We start from the raw sequence: 22,292 nt of genomic DNA, 5'->3' as shown, positions 1-22,292 counted from the left end.
CATTGTGCGTTGTTTTATATTTCACATCTTTGCGCTTGTTTTGTTGATGCATATTTCTATATATAGCATCCTGAATGTTAATTCATTGTTTTGACATCTATCCATCTGCATTAAATGTTCAGTATTAGTTCAGTGTCTCTCTAACAACCATCCTGACCCTCCAAGGCAATAAACTTTGACATATGTTTATGAATCTGGCCCATTGTGGGCATATATTGAATGCAAAAACTGTTTAATATTAAAAAGTTGCTACTTCCCAAAAGTGAACTGTTGTGTTTTTGTCAACTGCTTGAAATACTAAAGTCTTGTCTTTAACCATCCTTAACATCATGTCTTGCTTCTCCAGTTATGATTACGATTGAAAGAAACTGCAGGCTCAGATGGTACTGACACATACATAGCCGATTTCTCAGACGTCTGATGATAAATTATTGATTTTTTTACAGAACATGCCTTCAGGTACAAGGAGGATGAAGGTGTTGGCCTACCAAAGATTCCAGTTCATCCCATTGGATACCAAGATGCAGAGCAACTTCTACGGTACACTTCATGTTATTATTACTCGTAGAATAAGATTAAAGTAGTACTTCACTGGGGGAACAATGATCCTGTACTTTATAAAAATATTTAGCCTGAATATGCTATTGGCAGAATCCAGCTTAGCAGGTATGGGTTAATGGGACTATATTGAAAGAAAAACACATCCCAGAAAGACTTGAGTGTATTTCAAACAAAATGTAGGAAGACCATTTGCACATAAAAGTATACAATTATTATCTTCAATTTGGAACTTTTAAGGCAGGAGTCAGGAATTATAATCGGTTAAAGCTATGTGACAGCTACTACTAGGACTGCAGCAATTCTAGAACAGCAGCAGTACATAAATCCCATCCCCCCACAGTCCTCAGCCTTATTAAAGTTACCTTATTAACACATGGCATGTCATGCCAATATAGTTAGAGGTCTTAGCGGGTTACTCAACCTGTCAGAGTTTACATGTTTAATTTGTAAAGGATAAAATATATTTGAAGCAAGACCTGACTGGCAAAAATAACTCTCCACTATTTTTTTAAAAATCTTGTAAAACAAATATGTAAAATCTGTGATTGCTTCAGCTTGCCAAAAGGGGCAATAGGTTTAATAATACACTTAAAGATTGGTGTATTTAAGCATATAAGGCATAGTGTTACTTCAATGAGGTGGCTTTACTGTTCGTTCATCCTGGTCAGTACCTGATTCCTGATGTTAAAGCTTTGTGACCCCTTGTTTGCAGATTATAAGTCCTTCAGTGATGTTCAGACTCACAGCCAGTGCTAATTAACAGCTAAATACCATGAATCTAAATTAATCACTGTGCTGCCAGAAGTGACCACACTAGTGTTCTTCCTGCCAACCCATGTATCACAGATGCACTGGCAAGTCCTAGCACACACACACACACACACACACACACACACACACACACACACACACACACACACACACACACACACAACTCCATGATACCTACCTATAGTCATGATATGAGCTGTGATCATTCCTATGGGATAAATGAGTGCACTCCATCTAAAGACTGCATACATTTCTTCTTTACCATGAGAAAATTAAACCCAGCAGAGAGAGGCTCTGAATCATTCTAGTGTGTTATCCTGCTGCCACCACCATTTCCATGGGAAGAGCACATGGTTGCGGTAAGGGCTGTTGTAGCTTGGATTCCAGACAGGACAACCATGTGTTACAATCTCACCAATGGGCTCTTTCACTATGGTTATTCCATACTGGTCCAGGCTGAATACTGGTATTAGCCCTGATCCCTCTATAACTCTGAGCAAAATATGTGGATATAAGATAATGAAAGAACGAAGGAGTGAAAATTGAAATGTTATGAATATCTCTGGCAATTTAAGATTTTGTCAGCAATAAATAAAAAGATATGTGACTTCTTATTTAATCCTACATTAAGAAATTTGATTTTTAATCATAAAAATTGACCTTTTAATTCTGTCTGAAAATAGAATTTATATGCTATCACCTTCTGTGTTAAACTTTTTTTTTTTTTTTTTTTTACTTTTTACTGTTTCATCAACAGAGTGGCTACACATAAGAAGAGTATATTGAAAATGCATTGTGAAAAACATGATGTCATGAGTATGCTATATCTTCATAACTTTGTCAGGATTCACATTTTTGACCCAAACTGTTTATGCAAATAGTAGTCAACATTTTTAGCATTTTATTTATCATATCATATAGCTGCCTAAATTAACAATATTTATATTTATTGGTATTTGTTTACCAGATTAGACCAGCTAGGCCTAGAAAGACACTTTTCAGTGGAGGCTCACAGATAAAAGGTCCAGTACAAACATACAATTTACAATTAATGAATACACTTATTAAGAGTTATAAAACAATGGAGAGTCATAGAAGATAACAGTATGAATGTATCAAAGAATGGAAGGTGTATTATATGCTGCTGTACAATACAGTTTTAAAACAACAATCGAATACAATGTCATTTTGTGATAACATATTAATGTCCATTTTCTCTTTTATTTCATTGTTAGTACATTACTTTCTTACTGTGAACATGTATGATTTCAAATTATTGTATACATACTTTTATTCCCTGTAATACAATTATGTGCTTTCCATACAAACCAAATTGTATAAATGGCATCAAAATGTGATGCGACTGGCAAACAGGTACTCAGAAACATAGATAAATGTCTAGCATGAAGTGTTTGTCATTTCTTTTTCAAGTATTTGACACTGATCGCCTGCTCATTATTGTGTTTGCCACTCTGCTTTCTATAAGGTCTTATAAACTGTTATAGATTGTTGTTGTTGTATCTTTTAGTATTATATATTACATGATACCCTAAACTGGATATCATATGATTCTATTGATCTTTTATCACTGGGCTTCTGTCAAAACAGGCTATCTAGTTAACAACTATAAATGCATATGTCCATAACCCAAAGTGTGACTCCTTCTCTTCCCAAACACAATATCAATACTCAGTAAATAAAAATGCCACATATCCTACTGCAAAGCACTTTATTTTACACAGTTAACATTTTTGAACATGCATGTTATTCTTTGGATGCAATCAAAATTATTTTAAAATCATTTAAAAGTTATACACAGGAATTATATTACCAAACGTACAAAACAAGGAAGAGAACTCTATCTTACACAAAGAGCAAGACTTAACATTTCAAGTTCCAACACATAAAATGCTTAGAAAGCATGTAAATTTATTTATTAATTCCTGAAACTAACTGAAAAGGAAGGTGTATGCTTGAAAATATTAACTTAGTATAAAATAAAGTGCTTTACAGTGTGTAACATCGTATTTTCCATTAATTTGTTAGAAATGCAAATGTACCATACTTACATACATAAAAAAAACTCCACTGTCCAAGTAACTGCCATTTCTTACCTTCATAGGTTCATAGTTTCATAGGTAGGTACTAGGCTATTGGTCCTAGGGCCTATATAAGCCTAGCCAAATGGTACCCTTTCTTTTGCCACCCAAGAAAATTATTTTCCTGTGCCCCTGTCAAGCAGAGCCACAGAAGTGATCCCTGGGGTGAATTTCCTATCTCCCTTCAATCATCAAGATTTTTCTTGAAGAGTGTTAATGAGGAGTTTTGTTTGATATAGATAGGTAGTTTGTTCCAGAGTCTGGGAAGTCTCTGGGACAGGAATCTATCCCTCCAGCATGTTCTGTTTATTGTGGTGACAAGGTTTAGGTCCCTAGTGCGTGTAGCTCAGAGGGATTGGGATTTCTTTAAGTGGAGCATGTCCAACAGCTCTGGGTTTGACATAGCTTTATATGGTAGGCAGAGATCGCCTCTGAGTAGGCGATATATGACAGAGTAAAGCTGGAGTTTTTTTAGACGGTCTGCGTAGGGCATATGTTTGAGGCCGGTAATCCTCTTTGTGAGGTATTTCTGCGACCTTTCCAGTTGATGTAGATGTCTTGTGAGGTACATACCAAAAGGGGTGTTGTACTCTGTAATGAGTCTAATGAGTGATGAGTAGAGGGGAACAATGACCTTTTTTTTCCTGGATGAGAAACCTTTTTGTGATAAGGTGTGCTACACAGAAGGATTTCCTGACTACTGTGACGATGTGATTATCAAAGGAGAGACTACTGTCCACCTGTGTCCCAAGGTCTCTTATCACACTTTCAGTGTTAAGTAGATTATCGCCTATGTGGTAGTTCATGGGTACAGAGTTTTTACTAAAAGGGATGACAATGCACTTTTTGGCATTGAGCTTGAGGCCATGGCTTTGACACCAGGCATCTGTCTCAATGAGGCCCTTCTGTAGGATGTCCACATCATTAGGAGTTATGATAATGGCTCCTAGTTTGCAGTCATCTGCTAACTTTGTTAGCCAAAGACCTTCTGTGTTAGTCTGTACTTCAGAGAAGTAGATACCAAACAGGAGAGGACCCAGGACTGAACCCTGTGGTACTCCACTTGTCACTGGTCTGAAGTTGGATTTAGAGTCTGCTACTTTCACAGTGTGGGTTCTGTCAGTGAGCCAGTTGGCAACCCATCTTGTGATATAGGGATTTATACCTAGTTTAGTGAGTTTATCTATAATCCCAGAGTGGGAAGGATGGTGTCGAAAGCCTTGGCAAGATCTAGATAGGCTGTGTGAACCACCTTACCCTCCTCTACAACTTTGGTGACCACTTCAAAGAAGTCTATCAGGTTTAGGAGACATGATCTGCCTTTTACAAATCTGGAATGGGTAGGGTCCTGTGTTTGGAGATTACCAATGTCATTGTTTATAAGTTCCATGATGATACATTCCATAGCCTTGCAGACCAGGCTCGTCAGGCTGATGAGGTGGTAGTTCCCAGGGTCCGTGGTGGCTCCCCCTTTGTGGAGTGGGATAATCATTGCTGTGCGCCATTCAGTGGGCACAAAGCCTGAGGTGAGGCTATGATTGAACTTGGTACTTAGGTGGGGGCCAATTCATTCTGTAGTTCATGTTAGTACCTATGAAAAGGGAAAACAAGCTTTTGTTTGTGTCTGCAGTATACACTTCCACTGTCATTTACGCAAACAAGTTTACAGCATTACGTTTGAACTCAATGTAGAAAATACAGTATTTACAGTACAAAATAAAGTGCAGTACATGAGGTAAAATAAATAATTAAATGTCTGTATCATATTAAGACATATTATAATTTCCTAGATATATTTGCTGCAAGGTATATTGGCATATTTTATGATGTAATACAAGTGTTAGTTTTCTTCTTCTTTTTCTTTATCTTCTGTATTGGGATATTTCACCGATTTCACTGTACAAAGTATTTTGTTTATCTGGGACTATATCCCCCAATAGAGTCAGTAGGCTGCTGCCTAAGCTGATTTTGGAATAGCATTGCTGTCATTTATCCTTGTATTACATCAATGTACATTGCTTCTTGTTTCAGTCTTATGATGAATATGATTGATTTATGGTCCAACTTGAGTAGCTAGAATTTTACAACTGGTAGGGAACAGAACTGTCCAATATTGGTGAGAAACATGTCCAAGATTTTGTCTCCCCCCAGTAGTGTTGTGGACTAGCTGGTCCATTGGGATTGCATTTATGAAGCTCAGAAATCTCTAGGCAAACGTGTCTGTGGATGTATAAGTATCCCAGATGTTGGTGTGATAGTTGAAGTACCCTAAGAGAATGGAGTTTAAGTGAATGTTTACAACTTCCAAACTAGTCAGGGTGGAGGTATGGACCAAGAGAGACATAAAGGGGATGCTCTTGTTAGCTATGATATGATATGAAGCTTTGTTAATGGTAAGATGGACATGGAGAAATTACAGATCATTATCCAATCTAATGAGTCTACGTGTGAAATTTTATTTTATGAATATAGAGTCCCCCACCTCCTTAAGTGCCTTCAACTAGTGCAGTGGTCTAAATGTGTGGTCGGCATTAAAACCTTACACTGATTGGCAGCTTTCAATACTCTTAAACAAGGTCTCCATGATGATGCATATAACAATGCATTCTATGGTCAGAAGTGACTATAGGGATGAAGTTTTTTGTTTTTTGTAAGGTTCCTAGCATTGCTCAGAAATACCCTTATGTTACCTGAATTTTGTTTTTATCATGTTAAAGTTTTTGAAGACTGACTTTACCTAAAAAGGCATTATGGGGGTAGATAAGGTGTTTGCCAATATACAGAAGTCTTGGAGAGTTAGGCATAGACAATCCCTTGCACAACAGTTTGGACTGCCTATCATGTCTAGCCAGGCATATAAATATATATATATATATATATATATATATATATATATATATATATATACATATATATACATATATATATATATATATATATATATATATATATATATATATATATATATATATTGTGCCCCTTTTGAATGACACCAGAAATTAATCCAACTGTTGAATTCAATCATATTTTGTTTGTATTGTTGTATCATTTTAGGTGAAGGGAAAATGCTGCTCAAGGTTAGGTACATACCAGCCTTGGACACATATACTGAGAACTCCCATCATGTTTCTCTTTATATAGTCCAGGGAGGTAAGTTTCAGGTTATTTTCTCCCATGTGTACTATGAGTGTGTCATATGTGTACTTGTAACTCAGTTTCTTGAGACTAGTGCATGTGTTATGTGGTAAATCCTGGCCCCAGATAGGCAACTGACCATGACTTTCTCCTTATTTATCTTGGTGAGTGGTGCATCAGTGTGTCTCACAACGGAGTCTCCTATGACTAGGATGGTGGGTTGTGTGGAGGTTTGATTTATGGGCTTTCATGTTGAGATACTGTGAGTTGTAGGTGCATGTTTTGCATTGGGTGGTGCTTGAGTTGAGTGTGAGATTGCTGAGGGTGCTTATTGCTATTGTTGCATCTGGGTGGCATTTGAATTTTGGGTTGATTGGTTTTAAGAGCCTCAGCATATGTGGTTCTATGTGTTTGGCTTGTATGTGTATGATAGGTAAAGTGTGATGCTGTATTACTGGCAACCTGCTTGGTATCTGTATGTGAGACCCTTGCCCCAATGACATTTTAACAGTACATCTTTTACACATTTTATCAGATTGCTTAAGAATTACGTGGTTGTACTAAACAGGAGCCAATTGCTACACTGTCTCAGGGTGCCCTTTTCCACCAAGCTGGCTGTAGACTTATTATGAAAATGCAAATATATGCAAATATATGGTTCTACATGTTTATTGCATGGGATACAAGGGAAACGGTACCTGAGGGGTTTACGACTGATTTGCTTAGTTGCTATCTCAGTAAAAACTATAGTCTAAGTCTAAACTCTGGAGCAATGCTTTTCTGCTTGCAAACCAGAGGCTGGTCATGCACTTGACTGCTCAAGAAATTTCAGAGGTTGCTTTAATAATGAAAACGTGAGAGTCAAATAGACTGAGTTTATACAGTGCACAGCTAACTGCCACTGCATCATTTGACAACTTTATAAAGGTAGACATATTAAAAAAGAAATCAAATAGCTTTCAGATGGCAAATCACAAAACAGCACACTCTTAGGTAATCTAAGCACAGAAAGGACTAAGTTCCCCTTCTACTCCCACTAGAGTTCAACCAAAACTTTCTTAGATTACTAAAAACAACTCCAAAAAGTGCAGCAATAGCAGGTAAGACAAAACGCAATGCAGTAAATCATGCAGAAAACAAGGCAAGCAAAACGTTTTCTTATATGAATATATCTGCAATCTCCTGAAATATTTTTGTTCTTATTAAATGTTTTATGCTTTGTGATGCATTCAGCGTAGTGCTCATTTGATAGTCAACTCCTGATAAATTAAATTACATAAAGTATTGATTATATCATCATAATGCAGTTTTCATATTTATCTCATTAATAGAAATATGGGAGGAGTTAATTCGCCACCAAACTGGAAAGGAAGCTTAAACATTTCCTACAACATTGGTCCTGGCTTCTCCAGTAACTTCTCTGAAAAGTAAGTATACAATATTGCAGTTTTATGGCAAATACATATTTTTATCAAATTAAATGCTCCATGCTTTAATGTTGGCAATAATATGCATGCAATAAAGTGGTCACCTCCCAAAATCAAGTCAAATACTGAGTCCTACCTTTTCACTCCAGTCCAGCTAAATGACTCCTTGTTGGAAGTGTGAGACCTGATACTGCTAATTCACATGCATTAAAGCATAAAGTGTGATTGTGACCAAAAACATAAATAAATAAAAAAATTGAATGAGATAGTATGAACTAGACAGACTGAAGAGACACGTTGAACTGTGCTCAGCGCAGGAGCAGCTCATGAATTTCCACAGCCATGACCACGTAATAGCAGCAATATTTCACAAGCATTCTGTGTAGAAACCACGTTCCTAGCATTTTGTATCTAAGTCATTTGCTGCTGGGAAGATAGAATAGTTCATGAAAGATCTTGTTATTTATCAGTGATTTCATGGCTTTGCTGTCCTGCCATTTGCCTGCACCACAACAGTTAAACAACGGGTGTAATAGTACCATCATAAGCTGTAAATCTGCAAAACACAACTTTTTCAGTGGCAGTACAGTAAACCCTAGAGGCCATAACCTGCTTGCTTTCATGTGGTTCTCTGTGTGGAAATTTGAAAAGTTGGCATAGATGCCATAGCTTATTTGAGTTAACTTTTTATTGTTGGCTCAGGCTTTGGCAGAGATATAGTGAAAGGTTCACTATAAGCATAATGGTTAAGGTCCTCACCTCACGGACACAATGGACATGGTTTGATGCTGACCTTAAGTTACTGGCTAGGCTTAAAATGGTTCCTTATGGCAGTTAGCTTAGTGTACACCTATGAACCTATTATGTAGTAGACTGCAACCAAGGTGAAAGTAACATTGGATATGATGAATATGGGATGTCACCAGTCACTGCCTGCTTTCTCACGACTAGTGATCCTCTAAGGCTGTTCTTAGCGTTGGAAGTAAAAGAAAACAAATACAATATGAGCTACTAGAAAAGCAGCAACATATGAGCATTTGTTTATATAATCTGGTTAGTAGAGGAGTTAGTAAAGACAATTGTTACTTAGATGGGATATATACAAATTTTATTTTCCTAAGTGATCAACATGCTTTTTTAAATCCTGTAAAGCGTGTGATTCATTTCCAGAAACTTTTCCAAGGAGAGAACATTATATCGACTCTCAAAGTACTGTTTGCACCAGTTGTCAGTGTCTTGCCCCTGCTTCTTAAGATGAATTATTTCATGACTGCTGACCGATTGCTGAGGAGTTTCAGTTACTCAGTCATTAGTTTTATTATTGTACTCTGTTCTAAATTCACACATGAGACAAGGAGTAGTCTCTGTTTTCATTTTGGTGGTGGTGCTGCGGTAGCGTTGTCACCTCACAGTAAGACGTTGTCCTGTTCGATTCTCAGCTAAAGCGTCTTCTGGGTGGAGACATGCGTGAGTGGGCGTGCCTTCATTGAAGGTTGTGCGTCAGAGCTGGCAACTCGGTATGTAAAAATCTACCATCAATCATTAGCGGACCGCAGTTCCGCTGTGGCGACCCCTAACTGGGAAAAGCCGAAAGACACAACAACTTACCCTGCACAATTATGAAAAGGATTAGAAGGTGCACCAGTGCCATGTTACAGATTGCCTTGTAGCCTGCTCAGTTAGTAGTGTCTGTTGTATCTGAATGGTACAAAGGTAATAGTGATCTCAGGTAAGCTGATTCTTTAAACAGAAACTTTAGTACTGGTCACTAAAAATTGCCAAATTTACTACTGCCATGGAAAAAATGTATCTGTTATGTCTGAGAAGACAGAACAGTCGAGAAGCATATGCTTTCCTTTTAGGGGACACATATAGTATAGTCAGATGACAACTACGTTAGACCATTCTTGCTGAATATGTTACTTAGGGAACACATATTATAGGCATCATAGAGTGAAATGAAGGCCTCATCCAGTATTTTTTGTTTTTTTAAACAGGGATGCAGTAGTATTAGGAGAAGGTGTAGGTTGTTACTAGTACTTTTGGCTTGGATTCTGCTTTACTTTTGGTTATTAGGAGAAGGTGCCTACTTACCTTCTCAATAGCGGAAGGGTATAAGTAATTTTTGACTTTCAGTCTGTATTATCAGCAGCTGCAGCTCTTAGTGAGCTGGGTCACTCCTGAAGTATGTAGCATGAGGTCATTTGGTAGGGCTTATATTGTCTGTTAAAGTCATGTGGGATAATATCCTATGACTAAGCCCACTGTCCACAATGCTAGGAATGCTGGATTGCGCTTGTTTTAGTAGCGTTCATTCTTTTCTTTGGCAAAATATACTGAAGTCAACAATCTTTAACCCAATATGTTTTTGAGTACAGTAAATGGAGGTCATGGTTCAGTTCCACTTTTCTGCACAAAAGTAAGGCAAAGTATGTACAAAGAAAATTGAGGGAAGCCTCTGTGTGTAATTAAATTACAAATTGGACCTGATATTATATCTTACTGGTAGCTTATCCCTTATATGAATGAGGTTAACAATGCTATAGGTGAATATGCAACAATATGTACAGGTATAACTGAAATTATCAAATACTATAACATCATCTTATGCTTAGATCAAATCAAATCCGAATGTCTTGATTAGGAGACATTCAGTTTGGAGCATAACATCTGACCAACTCTGACAGCAATTTACAAATCACATGTGTTTAGTAAAATACAGCATAGTCAAACATTGTGTCCGTACTGTTATGGAGATCATAGAATATTGGGGTTAATAAAGTTTTACCTCTAACCCCCAAGGTTATACATTCTCTGAGTTCATTTCTAAAGAGTAGAAGGGTATGAGCACATTATACCAAATGGGTGGTGCTGGGAAAACTTGCCCATACTTAAAAAATATGTATTTTTTTATCATACAGTTAAATTCTACTATGTGAGCTGTCAGCATTATGGCAGTGGTATTTTGTGATGCAATCCTATTCCTTTTGACTAAAACCTATGAGTTTATACAGTTCAGTGTACCAAATATTATGTACATCACTAGAAGAATACATTTATAGATGCCTAAAACCCATCCTGCTTCTTTTATCTAACAACTTTGAGATAACAAAACTTTGGGACAGAAGGAATACTTGAAATTCCATCTCCCTTGAGTTTATTACGGTTTGGAATTTTATATATAAATACAGTGCGCACACCAAAAGTGCATTATAGCAGTATTTTTCCATCTGTACTGGGACAGAGCATGTTTTCATGAAATTAATTTACTCTACTTTTGAATACTTTAGTGTTTGCTGTGGAATGCTACTATGATATTGCTACAAAATGGCTTTTGCTGAAATTATTTTCTGTGTTTAAAATAGACCAGCGTTTGGAATGCATTTTGGTAGAAGGAATGCACACTTTAAAAAACTCATAATTTGTGATCTACTGCAGATATGTGGTGCTGAAAAATTAATCAGTTTGTTGGAGAACAGACTTGCAGACAAAGGAGACCTGTAATATTCAAATAAGTTAGTATGGTCATCATGGGAGTGGGGTAACATAGTCATGAAATAATGCTATAATGCTTAACTTAAAGATATTGTGTGATCTCAGTTATTGCTGGAGTGCTGCTTTTGTCAGTGTCTTGTAACTGTGTGTGTATATATATATATATATATATATATATATATATATATATATATATATACATATATCTATATATATATATATATATGTATATATATATATATATATATATATATATACATATATATATAATATATAATATATAATATATATATATAAAATATATGTAATATATATAGTTAGATATATTTATATATATATATAAATATATATATATATATATATATATATATATATATATATATATATATATATATATATATAGCATGATAGACCTTTTTTTTAATTTGGTGAATATATATATATATATATATATATATATATATATATATATATATATATGTTGTTGTCTTTCAGCTTTTCCTGGTTAGGGGTCGCCACAGCAGAACTCCAGTCTGCTAATGATTGGCAGTAGATTTTCACGAACGCCGAGGTACCAGCTCAAAGTTCAACCTTCAACGAAGGCACGCCCATTTACGCATATCTTTCAAATGCCCACCGGACATGCAGACTCCACACAGAAGGCACTCCCTGCACTCCAGTCGAGAATCGAACAGGAGAACCTCTTGCTGTGAGGCAACAACGCTACCGCTGCATCACCGCGAATGGCTATATATATATATATATATATATATACATTTAGATGTTTTTTCAGACATGAAAATGTGTTTGAATCGGGTCTACTATGGCTGATTGAAAACTCACTTGACTGAAAATGAAATTACTAGGACCACTTCACTGAAAGCTCACTTCACTGAAAACTCATTTCTTTGAAACTCATTTCACTGAAAGTTATAAATGGCCTTTTCCCCACTTTAGTGCAACCCTAAAGTTAGTATATAACGTAAGGGGGTGTGTGGAGGCTACGCCCCCCACATATTATAAACATTTTAAACTATACACAGTGATACTTACAAGTGCAATAAATAACTGTTTCCAAAAGAGAATATATAACCAAAATATGTGGGGGCCTTCGTTCCCCCACAACCCCCCTTACTTTACTAACTCCAGGGTCGCACTACGGTGGGGAAAAGGCCATTTTTAACTTTCAACGAAATGAGTTTCAGTCAAGTGATTTTTCAGTGAAGTGAGCTTTCAGTGAAGTGGTCCTAGTAATTTCATTTTCAGTCAAGTGAGTTTTCAATCAACCGTAGTAGACCCGTTTGAATCATATTATTTTGACTCATGTAATCAAAGACCTCCAGTGCCATTCTATGTAAGAATAGCAAGTCTATGTTAAGATTTATAGTTTCATAGGTTCAGTTGTTGAGGTACCAGCCGACTACACTTACTTTATTTGCCAATACCAGATGTTGATATGTTTCTGCCTTCTTATACATGATAAGATTATTTTTGAGGAAAGTTAATGACCTTCATCTGATCATATGAAGAAGCTTTTTCATAACCATGGAAGGTGCTGTGCAGGAAATCTGTCATTTCATTAATTAGCGATATTTCCTTTTGATTTTGTCTTCCTCAGTCTGGTGTTTCCTCCACCAGTGGTTCATTCTATAAAAACACTTTCAACTAGATCCATATAGAAACACAATAGGATCTATGGGAACTTTGAAAGCTTTATAAGGAGCTTTTTAGTGGTCAACAAATCCAGAAAAAGAAGGGATATTAACAATCATATTTGTATCTGGATGGGTGACTTATGTTTCATTTTGGTAGCATTAACTTTTTTGTCACATTAAACCCCGTGGTTAAAGCTTAGAGATCATTAAATGCTTAGTAGTCATATATTTGTATACTGTTGCTGTGCCTGAAGGTTATTTAATGATCAATACATATCAGTGACTGTGCTCATGCTAGTCTATTTTAATTTCTTCATGTTGACTAATGTGACTTGTTGGGTCACTTTTATACTGTAAATGTGATAGTAATGTCATCCTAACCATTGCTTTCTATACAAGTTTAACTAAAGAGGAGAAAATTATCACCATGCTGGTCACATTTTCCCCAACGACTTATCTCCTTTACTTAATTTATTGATATATCAATCTGCAGGAAATTGGCTGCATTATTAAGAAATGTTAATCTTAATGGATGAAGGAAGGTGAAGCTGAAGTTGAACATCATTCAGTATCCAAAATAAATACAATAGTAAGAGATGTACAGTAAATACATACATTTCCAAACACCCCATCCTCTTCTGTAACAAAAGGCAATCTTCATTTCATGACATTCAACCTAGATTTGCAAAGTACTCCAACTACCAATTCTTATCAGTATTTTGAACAAAAAGTGTTTTAGTGTGACTTTTGTATCACATGATTTTTAAATTGTGCATTTAAGTCATGTTTCCCCACTGTATTTAAAGTTCTGATGAAGTTCTGTATGAAAAGAATACAGAACGAAAGAGTTAAGTGTTAAATTGTGCAGTGCGTCTGTTTTAACCTCAGTTGGACTATTGTTTTTTTGCTTCTGCTGCTGTTTTGAGTTTGCGTTTCTTATTATTATTTCTCTTTACTTGTGACATCCGCGGTGGTGCAGCAGTAGCGTTGTTGCCTCACAGCAAGAGGTTCTCCCATTCGATTGTCAGCTTGAGTACTGGGAGTGCCTTCTGAGTGGAGTCTGCATGTCCTCCCCACGGTTGGGTGGGCGTTCGAAACACATGCGTAAATGGGCATGTCTTCATTGAAGGTTTAACATTGAGCTGGCACCTCGGCATTCGTGAAAAATCTACTGCCAATCATTAGCGGACCGGAGTTCTGCTGTGGTGACCCCTAACCGGGAAAAGGCGAAAGACAACAACATTTCTCTTTACTTGCTGGAAATGAATGTACATGTCTGAGGTAACCCAAGTTCCCTAGGAATGCAGAATGAATAAGATACATCTTTTTCTGGTAAGATATGTGCAATCTTTTCCACATTAGCACTGTTTTACATAGTTCTTCTAACATATCTACCCATATCTAGTATGTCAAAACATATTCTCAATGTAGCAATTTCTTGTCTAGAAAAGTGCACTGTCTCAGTTTGTGTAACGCCTCCAAATCCTTTACTTTTAAAACCCTTTGTCAGCTACTGTCTCTATCACTTTACTCATCCAAGCTCAATTTTATTAATGAAAAAGAGAACTAAGCTACTTGCATAGATTTTGATTGGACAGTGTATGGCGGGTGATGACTGCATTTTGATCGACCGGCTTTTGTAGGGGTGGATCCTAAAAGGCTTTAAATAAAAGAGGCTTGTTTAGTTTGTAGTTCTGCTGCACTTCAGCTAGTCTTCATCTTATTATATATCAAATAAGAGAGCCTAGTCAGCAACATGTAAGGGAACCTTTCATCTTTGATCCATATGATATAAATTTGAGTGCCTTCTTTTCACAACCTTGTATTAATGTGACTGATTTTTATATTGCCTTATTTCATATAGGAAAATCATTGTGTCTTACTGACTTATTAACTGCACTTTTCATGAACTTATTTCTGAAATTAGCACTTTTGTTCTGTAGTTGTGTTGTTGAGTTTAAGTAACATCGCCCTTTTGCTCCTTATTGGTAGTGTACTGCTGTTCACTTTTAATTTGTTGACTTTAATAATATTAAGTTTAAATAATACTGTGCAATCACAGTTTCTTTGCTTGGCACCCTTAACACTGGCATTATTTAAGATAATACTGCAGTTTTGTCTTTTGCACAAATATACTTGTTATCTCAGTAATTGACTGCACCTTTTGATTACAGATAGCGTTATAGAGTTCAGCTTGTTCTGATTACTATAGTGTTACAGTATTTAAAGCTACTGGTCTACAGTACCACAGTATTCAATACACGTTTACCCTTGTGGTTTATCATTATTAGTGGGCTGACTGCTACACTGTTACTGCACTTTAAACTGCTCATTCGCATTATTAGTAATTATTACAATTACTCTGTCTGGATCCGTTGAGTTAGGCTACCCATTGTTCATTGTTTGTACTGACCAGGTAGAAACCACTTTAGCCTAATGGGTGATGCTATTTAATTGAATTTACCACTGTTACTGATTTCCTTACTGACCCTCATAATCTGTTACTTTTGCATTTCTTTTTTTGCACATTCTGACTACTACAGTAGTCACAGCTCATTGTTTCATCCCTTAGCCACGCCCTAGTTTAGCATCTTTTCCTATCACAATCAGTTATCTTCTTCTTATCCTAGCCTGTGCCCCTTCACCTGTACTGGACAGTATGAAATCTCAGTCAGCTGTTTCCCCTTCTGTAGCCAGCCTGTTTGTTTTAAGTATTTTGAGGCAGTGTCATAACTTAACTGCTTCCTGCTTCCCAAAAACTGTTAATTGTTACCTAACAGTGATTCAGTATGTGAGAAGTGTAGGTATTTACTTAACTTGGAGGCTACCTTCTTACCTCAGAACACATTCAGTAAGTGCAGCACATATACACATGCAACACAGGGATCTGTGTGGAAGATTAGTGGCAAATTTAGCAGTCTTATGGTAACACGATTCTAAATTGTTGGTCAGATTTTCAAAGATTAGTATATATGAGAGAGATGTAGAGAAGGGTAGATAGAAGGAGTGTGTGAGCAGTGGCTAGCCTGGCATTGGGATTTGGGAGTTAGGAATGGTTTGGCCCTGTAAAGGGTACCTTGTTTGATGTGGACTTTTTTGATGGTTTGGGCAATATGTATGTCAAATTTGAGGTTGTCATCCATGGTAACACCTAAAAGTTTAGTGTGGTTAGTGGGGGCAATTTTTTTTTACCATTTGCAGAGATGATTGATAGAGGGAGCTGGGAAGTCTTGGGCTTTTTGTTACTGAAAACTATGATTTTGGTTTTGTTGGGATTTAAAATACGTTGGTATTGGGAGAGGTAGGTTTCAATGTCCTGAAAAGAAGACTGCATTTTAAGTTGGAGTTTTTGGGGTGAGTGGGCTGAAGAGATAATTATAACATCAACTGCATACTGTACTATGGAGGCATGTTGGGTAGCTGTACTGAGGGTGTTTGTGAATATGATGAAGAGAAGCGGTCCAAGATAGAACCCTGGGGTGCACCCACAGTGATGGGGAATAGGGGGTAGAGAGTTTTCCCACTTTGTAGTCTGTTGACAGTTGGAAAGAAAACTGTGGGGCCAAGTTAGTGAGGATAACTAAGGCCATAGGTAGTTAGTTTATTTAGTAGAAGCTGGTGGGATACGGTGTTGAAGACTTTAGACATTCCAAGAAATATGAAAGAGACATGCTGGTCTTCATTCATGAGATGGTTGATGGTGTTAGTGAAGGTTAGGAGGGCAGTGCTCATACTGTGCTTTGGTCTGAAACTATGCTGGGAGCTAGAAAGAAGGTTATTGTTAAGGAAGTAGTTTATGAGCTGGTTGTGGATACATTTTTCAAAAATTTTGAAAGGGGGGAAAGTAGGGCTATGGGATAATAGTTGGTTAGTTCTTTGGAGAGGCCACCTTTGTGGAGAGGTATAATATGAGATATTTTCCATATGAGTGGGACATATTGTTCTTTAATAGAGTGGTTGATCAGGATTGAAATGGGGTAAGCAATTGAAGGGGCAGCATTAGAGAGTTTGTCTGCCACTGTGCAGCATGATTTCAGTTTAGACAAGAGAGCTTTTATGTACTTAGGTTGTATGGGTATAAAGGAGAAGGGGCTGTGATTGTCTGTGGCTGGGGTGGGGACAGTAAGTGGCTGGACTGGTTGGTTGTCTAGAAGGGAGGTGACGGTGTTGATGAAGTGGATGTTAAATTGAGATGAGATAGGGACTGGTTCATTTGATCTAGCAGGAGGGATATAGAGGTGCATCCTGGGTCTAGGAGCTGGTTGATGGAAAGTCAGAATGTTTGAGGGTTGTTTTGTTTTTTTTTTTGTTTTTTTTGCTTACAGGATAAGAAGTATATTTGTTTGTCTCTTTCTATTTGTTTTTTTTTTTTTGTTAAGTTTCTTAGTTGCTGATAGTTAAGGAAGTCAGATTTGTCTTTGGATGTATGATAAGCTGACCAAGCATTGTCTCTATATCTCATTAGTAGTTTGGTGTCTTTGGTAAGCCATGAGGGGGGCTTGGTATTTGTACAAACCTTTCTGGTAGAGGCTAGATTATTTAGAATTGTCAGGAAAGTTTTTTTGAAGTACTCAACAGCGTTGTCTAATTGTAGGTGCTTACATGGGGACCAGATACATTGTTGTAGTAGAAAGTTGAAAGTAGTGGGGGAGAAATTTTTCTTGGAAGTGATGTATTTGTAGAGGATGTTGCTTTGGGTATACACGTGTGCCCTGTAAAGAAAGGTTGGACAGTGGTCACTGAGGGAGTCTGGAAGGCATCTGGCTAAGAAGCCTAGGTTAGGTTTGTTTGTTAGGATCCAGTCTAACGTTGACTACTTGCTGGAGCATTTGTCAACACGAGTTGGGTAGTTTATTGTTTGGGTGAAGTTGAAGAGATTAATGAAGATGGATGGGTTATTAGTGGTACAGGAATGACAATCTAAGTTGAAGTCACCAAGAATAATAGCTTCTCGGGTGAATTTAGTAGTTGCCCAGGAAAGTAGATTTTCTATAGTGGGAAGGTTATTGCCAGGGGGAAGGTAGGTGGTGATTATTAGTATTATTATTATTGCTTTGTTGGGGGTGATTTCAAGCTGGGCAATTAATATTTTAGAGTTGGGTACATCGGGAGGGGTACTGTTTAGTTGAGCTACTTTCAGGGGAGTGGCAGGAGCACAGCCAGTGACTGGTAAGGTGTTCCTTTAGGAGTGATTTGAACTGATCATGTGTGCATAAACATAACTGCAACACCACCTCCATGTTTGTTGATTCTGTCTGCTCTTATGATGCTATAGCCTATTATTAGAATTTTGCTGTCCTTAATGTGGGGCTGTAACCAGATTTCTGTTATCGTAGCTATATCTGGTGAGTAGTTGGATAGAGTAGTGTGGAACTCACTGGTTGTATTTACGATGCTACGGAGGTTGAGGTTTAACAGGAGTAGTTCTGAGTTAGAGGCTTTTTGGAAGGGGGTAGGGATATGAGTGAGGAATAGATTGAGTACAGGTGGTGGGTGTGGTGTCTGTGGAAGATAGTAGGTGTTGTGCATAACTGTTGTTAGGGCCTGCGTTGGGATGGATGTCAGCTTGGAGTTTAATTTGGGTAATGGAGTGAAGGAGAAGAAGTTTAAGTGCGTTTGTTAGTTTGAGGTATTTGGGTGTTGGGGTGTAGATTTCTGGGTTTGTAAGTATTTGAGAGGTAAGGGGAGAGAGGTTGAGTGGTTAAAGAGTTGTGGGCTTATGTTACCATAAGTGTGGAATTGAGAGTGGAGGGTAGTGTGAGGGAGTATAGGTGATTGGGGGTGTTTGACATGGAGTGAGTGGAGGGATGTGAAGTTGGAAGGGTAAGGTATAGAAAGTGAAGAAGCAATATATTAGTGAGTATGGTGTAGAGGTAGTACATGCTAGTTGGGAGGGTGGAGAATGGGAGGGTAATTGGCGAGTGAGTGGGGAGGAGTTGGTAGTTAGATAATGCAGGGAGTTCTGGGAAGCTGGTGAGGATTGGCTGGGTTGTGGTAGGGTTGTGGTTAGGCTAGGTATAAATAAAATGAAAATAGTGGTGGGTGGGAATGGGGGCAGGGTATGGGGCCGGAGTGAGCCCTAGCACAGAAAGGGTGAACAGAGAGGGTTGGCTCAGAGACAGGACTCAGTGCCCTTCATAGACAATCAGCCAGGTAAGGATGATAGTCACAGTTTAGCAAGTACAGAATCAGTGGGGGAGGTCTGTAGAGCTAGGGAGTTTGTCAGTTTGAGTGTCAGGCAGGCAAATAACTTTGTAGAATGATAGTTACTGTTGGCAGGAGGAAGGGAGACAAGGGGGCATAATAGAAGAGGGAAGAAGAGCTGATAGGGACTAGCCTGAGAGACAGGGAGAAGAAAACTAAAGCAAGGTACTGGCAGGAGAGGGTGGGGGTTTAAGTTCCATTAACAGGAAGATGGAGACAACCAGTAAAGAGAGGAAACATGCTTTAGAGAAAGATCTGGAATAGTTAATGGCTGAGCAAGGAGCAGAAAGTGGCAGCTGGTGCAGATAATACCTAGGCTTAATGGAGAAGTTGGAGAAGGTGGGGTGAGCTATATAGTGGGAGTGTTAGCAGCCTGGCGATATGGGGCAACTAGCTAGGGCAGGGTACTCCAGTACAGGTACAGTACCAGAAATTCCACTAGAGAAAAGTACACTGCCTTAATGGAAGCCAACTGGGACTGCCCATTTAGCTTGAGGTCAGGATCTTGCTGGTGAGGGAGGGTGTCAGGTAGAGCTTTTAGCAGTGGATATAAGATCTAAAGGGGAGAGAAAAAAGGGTTAGACAAGAAGCCATAGCAGGACAACACAAGGTATACTACTATTGCAATGGCTTTAAGTAATTATGGTAGTGTATTGGGTAACCTAGGAAAAAAAAACATATAGAGCCCAAGCAACTGTGCATACAATGGGTAACAATTCTGAAAACCTAGTAAATTACAGTACAGTAGTATTTGCATGTATATAGGTCACATATGCAGTACATTTAACAGTTGTAATCACTAGTACTACAGACAGGGTGGCTGCGGTGGTGCAGCGGTTAGCATTGCTGCCTCACAGCAAGAGGTTCTCCTGTTCAATCCTTGGCTGGGGTGCCTTCTGTGCGGAGTCTGCATGTCCTCCCTGTGGTCATGTGGGTTTCCTCCAGGTGCTCTGGTTTCCTCCCACGTCCCAAAGACATGCTGTAGGTGGATTGGACACTCTAAATTGGCCCTAGGAGTGAGTGCGTGCATGTGTGTGTTTGTGTGTGTGTGCTTTCTGTGGAAGGTTGGGTGCCGGGCTGGCAATTTGACACCATAAAACTCCACTGCCAGTCACGAGCAGACAGGTGATCTATTGTGGTGACCCCTAACTGGGAAAAAGCTGAAAGAAGAAGAAGAAAAAGAATCACTGGTACTGCAGTCAATAATTCAGACTCTTATCTGCTTAGCTAAATATAGTGTGATACAAGATCATAAAGTAGGACAGTGTTGTACCTTTCAAAGAAAAAAAACCTTGGTGACTGCAACCACTAAGAACCACTGCTGCATTGAAGCTTTCTCTGCTTATGGGTATAACACTAACATATGTTCTCAAAGGATACAGGTATGACTATCCATACAATAAGCAATAGTGACTATTCAGTTAAATATAGCATGGTAATTATGCTGTGCAATTTGTTTGTCAGGTGAAACATACAAAAAAATGCCTGAGGCAAGTCCCACAATCACACTAGTAAGGCCTTATGAGCTTAAGCATGTGTCTGTGGAGCTGCCGCTAGCCACATTTAGCAGTGCAGACCCATTTGTGAATTAAGTAGTAGCAGTAGTAGTGGCAGTTGTGTGTGAACCTTTTATATCCACTGTAAATACATGCCAATATAATTATCTCCCTTGCTAGTAGACCCTTAGTACTGCAAATCTGCAATTCTTATCTTTTATCCTCATCTGTCACTATTGGAGCTCCTCATGTAATTTAAGTACTCCTCTCCATTTGTCCCAGGTATTCTGAATAATTGTCTTGAAAACCTTCCTTTATCAAATTCACATGTTCAGTTCTTTCCAAATCTGTCTCTTGTAGCATAGCTATTTGCACTCCACATTTTTAATGTAGTTCACTATTCTTTTCTTTTTCTGTATATTATCTGTGAGATCATTAACATTTAAAATATTGAAAGGGTTATTACTTTAAAAAGCTATTCCCACTTTTTGTGTTTAACCGCTTTTAGTGTCTAGTTCCATCTTTTGTGTTACATGCACATACTCTTTGGCAAGTTGACCTTTTATACAGTTTCTTGTCATATCCAGTTCAGGCTATCTCACATCTTACAAAACTTTTATTGAAAGCCCTCAAAAAATACACCCCAAAACTTAACACACACAACTATGTACATCTTCAAATATTGAAGATTTACCTTCTTAATAGAAACAATTGTCCCAAAACTGACAACCAAACTCATACCTCTATGGCTCTGCTCGACAGTGGCACAGGAAAATAATTTTCTTGGGTGGCAAAAGCCAGGGTACCTTTTTGGCTGGGCTTGTATAGGCCCCAGGGCCGATAGCCTAGTACCTACCTATGAACCCATGAACCTTAGGAATTTCACAGTCAGATAATATGCCCTAGGGAGTAAGTTGGTTCACAATAATGCTTAAAAACAATTGGAAAATATAATTGGAATTTTGCAAATAGATAATATGCCCTAGGCAGTAGGTTGGTTGATAATAATGCTTTAAAACAGTTGGCAAATAATAGTAGGATTTCGCAAACAGATAATATACCCTAGGCAGTAGGTTGGTTGGTGATAATGCTTTACAACAATTGGCAAATAAAAAACGTTGCCACTGGACACATTAAACAGTGCCAACTAGCTTACTGCCTGTCACATTTTTTGACCCACTGGCAATTGTGGGGAGTATCAGTATTGGTCAAGGCTATCAATATCTTATGAAAGATTTCTTGAGACACCATGTGTAAACACTGAGATGTCCAAATCACCCTAAACAAGACAAATTGCCATTTCACTTTAAACAAGACTACTTACCACTTCATAGCTAGTATTAAATATAAGACCTTTCTATTGGGGGACTTCAAGTATCCATCAGTAAACTGACTGAGCTAAACTGCCAATGGTTGGTATACTCAGCACGTCCTTGACATTATAAATGC

At 37.9% G+C, this 22,292-nt stretch overlaps 1 protein-coding gene across 1 annotated transcript in view; it reads left to right on the top strand.

Annotated features, from left to right (window-relative positions):
• The window catches only part of LOC122802543 (glutamate carboxypeptidase 2-like), a 1,225,297-nt gene that overhangs the window by 486,872 nt on the left and 716,133 nt on the right, over positions 1-22,292 (top strand). The window contains exons 7-8 of the mRNA XM_044072203.1: positions 447-540; positions 7,898-7,993. Of these exons, the coding sequence (XP_043928138.1) occupies positions 447-540; positions 7,898-7,993 (190 nt within the window). The remainder of the gene's footprint in view (positions 1-446; positions 541-7,897; positions 7,994-22,292) is intronic.

This window comes from Protopterus annectens, chromosome 5.part0 (genome assembly GCF_019279795.1).
Source record: "Protopterus annectens isolate FY-2018-M chromosome 5.part0, PAN1.0, whole genome shotgun sequence".
NCBI classification, from domain to species: Eukaryota; Metazoa; Chordata; order Ceratodontiformes; family Protopteridae; genus Protopterus; species Protopterus annectens.
Note: the sequence above shows the minus strand (reverse complement) of the source record. Positions and strands in the feature narration are given on the sequence as shown.